We start from the raw sequence: 6,506 nt of genomic DNA, 5'->3' as shown, positions 1-6,506 counted from the left end.
GCTTTATGAGCTCTGTCTTACATAATCATCATCATCATCATCATCATCATCATCATCAGCCAGTTCTTCATGCATACATGGTCTCCCCCGCCTTTCCCTGTTTCTCCACTATATATATCACTGCTCTTCCTAGCAAGAGTGAACTCAGAAACTAACCATCCAAGTTACAAGATCAGTTATATTTTAGTTACTGTACGTGTTCCTTTCTTTTTAATTTGAGGTTGATTTATTTTCTGCTTGCTAGTCATGGATTGTTGGAGTGAAATGGAAGGTAAAATGGTTCATGACAACCTCGAAAAGAAGCAGAATAAAGGTACAGGGAGGTGTTTTTTGGTGCCTGGTCCGGTCATTGTCGGTGCCGGCCCATCTGGTCTGGCCACGGCGGCTTGTCTCAAGGACAGAGGTGTTCCCAGCGTGATTCTGGAGAGGGATGAATGCGTAGCTTCTCTTTGGCAGCAAAAGACTTATGATCGCCTTCGTCTCCATATTCCTAAGCAATTCTGTGAGCTGCCCCTTATGCCTTACCCTGCCAGCTATCCTACCTACCCAGATAAGGAGCAGTTTTTGGACTATATGAATTCATATGTCAAGGCCTTTGATTTGAAGCCTGAATTCAATGAGACTGTGAAGAATGCAGAGTTCGATCACAGTCTTGGGTTTTGGCGAGTGACGACTGTGGGCTTGAATCATCAGCAGACGGAGTATGTGTGTAGGTGGTTGGTGGTGGCTACGGGAGAGAATGCAGACGCAGTGATGCCGGAGATTGAAGGATTAGCTGAATTTGATGGCCCCAAACTACACACTAGTGAATATAGAAACGGTCACCACTATAAGGGAAAGAAAGTACTAGTGATTGGTTGTGGGAATTCCGGGATGGAAGTCTGTTACGATCTCTGCAACTACAATGCTCGACCATATCTAGTGGTCAGAGATGCAGTAAGTAACTATGCATTTCTCCCTCTTCGATCTCTCTCCCAAGCTCACTCCTTATTCTAACTGAACTTTCCAATTCATATATATATATATATACACTAGCTATAGCAAGAATATATAGGCTAGCACATAAGTTTGAAAGTTTCCTCCAAATGTCGTTCAAGAATTTCGAGTTGCTATGAACTGTCTAAAATCTCAAGAAATGTATCATGCATACATACAGTCTCCAGAGTAGCTAGCGGATACAATCTGTGTGGATCGTCTTCTGTCTTGTCTGAGATTCCACGAGAATCGAATACAAGTTCCATTCAGGAGGGCCATCCAATCCTATGAGCGTCCAGACATGATTTCGAAAAGGGTTTGTTAGTGGTAGTGACTGAGAGTTCCAACGGTTTATTCTTAAGAAAAAAGAAGGACCCATTTAATTTCCACCATTATTATTTTAAAATTTATACTGTTCTTCCACTTTCTTGGGATTAGTCCGCATGCGCAGTTGGGAATTTATAAGAACAGTACTATATTTTATTTTCCTAGTTTCCTTCGTCGCTGCTGCAACTGCAGAGAAGCGGGGAGGGAGGGAGTGATGCGTGGGCGGCTGACGTGTGGGATCCGATCCATATCCATCACCTCCTGTGTCTCTCCCTCCTTCCCTCACTCACTGGTCACTGCGCATCTAGCTATCATAACGGTTCCATCTCATCATCATCTTTATTGGTGAATGGTGATGAATCTTTTTCTTACTTTTGATTTTATTTTTAGGAGTGTTTTTTGGAAAAGCAAAATTTTGAATTTTGACACTGGGGGCGGGATGATCTGCTTGCAGGTGCATGTCTTGCCACAAGAGATGTTGGGAAGATCGACTTTCGGGCTATCGATGTTTCTGAGCAAGTGGTTCTCAGTACGCATGGTTGATCGTTTCTTGCTGCTGGTGTCTCGCTTTATACTGGGCGATACTTCACTGTTAGGCCTCCGCCGCCCAGCCGTAGGTCCACTGGAGCTTAAGGGCTTGACTGGCAAAACCCCTGTTCTAGACTTTGGCGCTCTTCCGAAGATCAGAGCAGGCGAAATCGAGGTTCGAAGAGGCGTAAAACGAGTAACGCGTCACGCAGTGGAATTTGCTGATGGCAAGGTTGAAGATTTCGACGTCATTATCCTTGCAACTGGTTACAAAAGCAACGTTCCTACATGGTTAAAGGTACCACCAACCCCCATCTTCTTCTCTCTCTCTCTCTCTCTCTCTGGTGTTTGGCTTTTACTTAGATATTAGATTAGACTGTAGTGGCTGCTGGCTTTACAAAAGATAGGTTCGATATTGAAATCTAAAATATATATTTGATGAACAGGAAAGAGATTTGTTTGATGAAAACGGGTACCCAAAGAAGCCATTTCCACACGGATGGAAAGGGGAGAATGGGCTATACACAGCGGGGTTCTCAAAGCGAGGATTGCTGGGTGCTTCAATGGATGCCACAAAGATAGCCCAAGACATCGAGGCCTGTTGGAAAGCTGAGTCCAAGCATCTAACTTCCTTTGCCTCTCCTCCTCCTCCGCGCCCACCACAATCATCATAAATGATCACTCATCTTCTTTCCTTTCTGATCTGATCTTCACCCATTTTTCCTTTTTCGTTTTTTTTCTTCTTCCCCCTGTTTTTTGGCCTTGTTTTCCTTTTCCTCTCAAAATTCTCCTGACACCCAGCCCTTCCAGATTTAAAAAAAGATAGAATGGAAAGAAAGTTGGTGGCGCCAGTGCACCACATAAGTTGATTCTCCGTTTCAGGAAAGGAGGGCTGGCTAATTGGTTCCTGTGAAAATCTCAGGTCCTCTGCTTGGATCTTGCCAATGACTCCCAATCAATAATATCTTCTCATCGACTCCAGGCTGCCTGTGGGGCGAGGGACAGAAAGTAAGAAAGAAAGAAAGAAAGAAAGAAAGAAGCCTAGGAAAATGAAAATGGTATTTCTCTGACTGAGAGAGTCTGAGAGTACTGGAAGAAGCCGATTGATTTTAATGTTTATTTTGCCTGTTGGTGGGGTCTCTGACTACACTACACTGTACATACATTGTCGATATTTCTCTCATTAAGGAGTTCAATTTTTGGGTTTACGTTTAGGGGCAGGTGTTTTTACCTGCAATTCACAGAGAGAGGCAGAGAGGGGTTTACTTTCACCAAGTAATTAAAAAGAATCCATTCTTTGCTTTGCTTTCCAAGGTGAGGGTGAGGGTGAGGGTGAGGGTGAGGGTGAGGGTGTGGGTCTGGTGGTCGTTGATCCCCCTGTCCTGTCTTGGGATGAGGCTATAGAAATAAAATGTTTTGTTTTGCTCCATTGATTCATTAGTATTATTATTTGACTTTACCATTACCGTTTCTCCATTTAATGGATTAACTTCCTACTTTTCTCATCATGTTATTTAGATTCACATCCTCAATTTTCTTCTCAATTAATTTTTAATGGCTATCTTGAAGCTCATTTTTTCAACAATCACATTGCGTGTATGTGTTTTCAGTCAAAATTGTGGATAACCCACACAAAAGTTTAGAGTAATTAAACAATAATATCCGGACTAGCATTTATGACATGTTTACTTGCGCAACGCCGTCAAATTTGAGATCCAACCTAATATTGAGCACGTAATCTTTATGCAATAGCAATTGAAATACACATATATATCATCTATCTCTGTGTCAAAATAACTATCCAATAACATTCGACAAAATATATTACCTTCGTGGTAATAATGATTCAACCATTTTTATCATATGAAATTATGAAGGTTTGAACCTTGCCCTTACCACACTTTCCCCTTCCCCTGGGCTGTGAACCTAATTTAATTTGACTCACAAAAAAAAGAAAACACTTTTTAAATACTCTTGAACTCACAACTAATTTTTATTTTTATCATAAGAACCCTTAAGATTTATTCATTTTCTGGTCTACCCTACAAATTATTCTCTGTTTTTTTATATAGAATATATATATTTTTCTTATCTCACTCCAAGCCAAGTGCGCGCAACTTATGCATTGAGGTTTTCACAGTTAATAGAAATGCTTTCTTGAATGGAAATGCATATTCTCAGATATATACTAGCTGGCCATGGAAGGTGAAGCAAAATAAATTGGTGGAAAATCAGGCAAAAAAAACTTATGATTTAGTTGTGGAAGGTTCGGATGAAATAATAAGAATATATAATTTGTTGTTTTGTTATTTTTTCTAACTTAAAACACTAAGAAAGTGGAGTTGACTCACTGTAAGTTGTTTTATTTTGAAATGTTCCTACACTACTCCATCTCCTTCCACTTTTTTTGGGTGGGCATTTTGTATCATCACTTTCTTCCTTAATGACATCTATTAAGGGAATATTCTACTGGTCACTTTCATGATTAATTTAGATAATATAAATTTAACCCAAAGGCTTCCTAGTCAGAACCATAGAATAGAACCCAACTGATGATATTCTCATATTAATGGAGAAGTGTAGTCTGTATTCATTTATTTGTAGAGAGGGAGGGATACATGAATGAGCAGAGAGAATATAATGGGTTGGTTGGGAGTTTGTAAGATTTATGATTGGTGGGATTTATTCCGACCGAACAGGGTTGATGAGAATAATCAAATACAAATCGAATCTTTGGCCTAAGAATAAAGACACCACGAATCATAGATGATAAAAATGACTACTAGATAGACAAGCACAAGAGAGAGAGAGAGAGAGAGAGAGAGGGGTTGAGGCACAACTCACAAGACTATCAACATCAAAGGGTTTCTTCTTCTGAAATCTCTATTTAGGGCAACAAGAAATTGGGCCATCAATAATTGTTGAGGCCCATTTTGTTCCATAGTGGTCATTCCCATTGGGCCCCTTGGGTGGCTTTTCCAACCATCAACTGCCAGCTTTTCTCCTGGGAAACCGCACTAGCAAGAAAAGGAAGGGAAGCAAGAAAAGGAAGCTGAGAAATATATACAACATGACCACCCAACTACTCCCAGGCCCTAGCTTTCATGTTTCTCTTTGTAGTCTGGATCTCTTTCGTCTTTTCCTTCCTTTTGTCCAAATATATAGTACCAAAGGTGTAACACATAATAAGACTCTACAACAACTAATAAATCTTTCTCCCATGTCCCACAGATATATGTATATATATGTATGATATTATATTTGAGCTCGTGAAGATCAGGGTCCACTGCACAAGTAGCCGGCTTAAATCTTCTTTGTTATCGCAAGCATTAAATTGATATTCTGAGCTGATGAAGTAGACAATACCATACAGGACCTCTGGTTTATAAGGACAGTACGTCGTATGGTCTATGACAAATTCTTTCTTCTTCTTCTTCTTCTTTTTTGGGGTTTTGAATTGGAGAAGGAAGTTGTGGATTTGAACCATACAATATGTAGATGATATTTGTGCTTTTTATTGCAAGTGGTCCAAGTATTAATTGATGATCCTAACCATATGATTAATATACCTTCTTCCCTTTGGACCATTTTCCTTTCCGTGATTTCAATTAGACTGGTGCAAGTCATGAGGATATTCCCTCTTCTGACATGAAATTATAGCATCCGTGAAGTAGTTTTCCCTCCATAAATAAATAGTTAGTAAAACAAATGTGAAAAAGAAGTCTAATATTGTCGTTTGCAGCTCTCACATCATATACATCCTCCCGAATCAACATCTATTTGTCTATAGAAGAGGGTGTTGATCCATTAGTTGAGAGTTCATGCGGTATCATTGTTGGCAACTAAAAGGCAGTGTGTTCTAAGAGTGCATGGTTTGCACTGAAGCGAATGTCCCATAAAAGACTTTGGGTGTGATCAGAGAGTGGATGTCCCATGTAGTGATATTGAAAGGGGGAGTTGAATTAGTGTCTTTTAAAATTTTTCCACATGTTTGACTTGAGAAAACCTCTAGAGTCTACTCTAACTTTATGAAAAAGACTATCATTTTTGAGTGGAATAAAATAAAGCTTGGTTCTCTAACATTCTTTTCACATAATTTCTCAATAATATCCTTACAGATTTCATAGATAATAATCTTAGTTAAAATTTACTAGAAAATATATAAAATTAATCATCAAAAAAATTTTAAAAATAAAACCAATCAATTAGTAGATATAAAATCTACTCATCAAATATCCTCAAACTTAACATTTTACTAATCCCGAGCAAGAGAAAGCAAAAACCAAATTAAGATGACCTAATATGATTTTCAAGTTCAGTTGCTGAAGAACGCCGTGGGTGGGGGCTTGCATAAATAGGACTTGGCTCTAATACCATGAAGATAAACAAAACTTGCCTGTGTTATTCAATGTATAATCATATGAAGTACAATTTCATGTATTATAAATACATTTTCTTTATTCATTAACGGATGATGGTAAAAAATATAGCATGAACAGAGTACTCTGTCCTTCCATGATATGCGTATATATATGCCTTCCTCGATCCCAACCTTCCCTTGATGAGTTGGGAAATAACACATGCATATATTGTTGAGTAAAAGTGGAGAGTTGAGAATTCGTTGCCATGTTCCTCCATTCTCTTGCTGCTCCCTTTCTATATATGCTTTCTGGGGA

The 6,506-nt window shown here is 39.1% G+C and overlaps 1 protein-coding gene across 1 annotated transcript; it reads left to right on the top strand.

Annotated features, from left to right (window-relative positions):
- The first annotated feature begins 246 nt into the window (after window positions 1-246).
- On the top strand, window positions 247-3,040 carry LOC149024951 (indole-3-pyruvate monooxygenase YUCCA6-like). The gene is made up of 3 exons (XM_089143034.1): window positions 247-936; window positions 1,757-2,128; window positions 2,277-3,040. The coding sequence occupies exons 1-3, from the start codon at window positions 247-249 to the stop codon at window positions 2,502-2,504; spliced, it is 1,290 nt and encodes a 429-aa protein (XP_088999160.1). The 3' UTR covers window positions 2,505-3,040.
- The last annotated feature ends 3,466 nt before the right edge of the window (window positions 3,041-6,506 follow it).

Source organism: Hakea prostrata, chromosome 2 (genome assembly GCF_041222555.1).
Source record: "Hakea prostrata isolate BN-2017 chromosome 2, UWA_Hpros_2, whole genome shotgun sequence".
Lineage (NCBI taxonomy): Eukaryota > Viridiplantae > Streptophyta > Magnoliopsida > Proteales > Proteaceae > Hakea > Hakea prostrata.
Note: the sequence above shows the minus strand (reverse complement) of the source record. Positions and strands in the feature narration are given on the sequence as shown.

What these genes read in the sequence shown, in the direction of transcription:
- LOC149024951 (XM_089143034.1), top strand. Translation starts at nt 247, where the DNA reads ATGGATTGTTGGAGTGAAATGGAAGGTAAAATGGTTCATGACAACCTC. An exon ending in ATCTAGTGGTCAGAGATGCA is followed by an intron (nt 937 to 1,756) that starts GTAAGTAACTAT and finishes ATCTGCTTGCAG; the next exon opens with GTGCATGTCTTGCCACAAGA. An exon ending in ACGTTCCTACATGGTTAAAG is followed by an intron (nt 2,129 to 2,276) that starts GTACCACCAACC and finishes TTTGATGAACAG; the next exon opens with GAAAGAGATTTGTTTGATGA.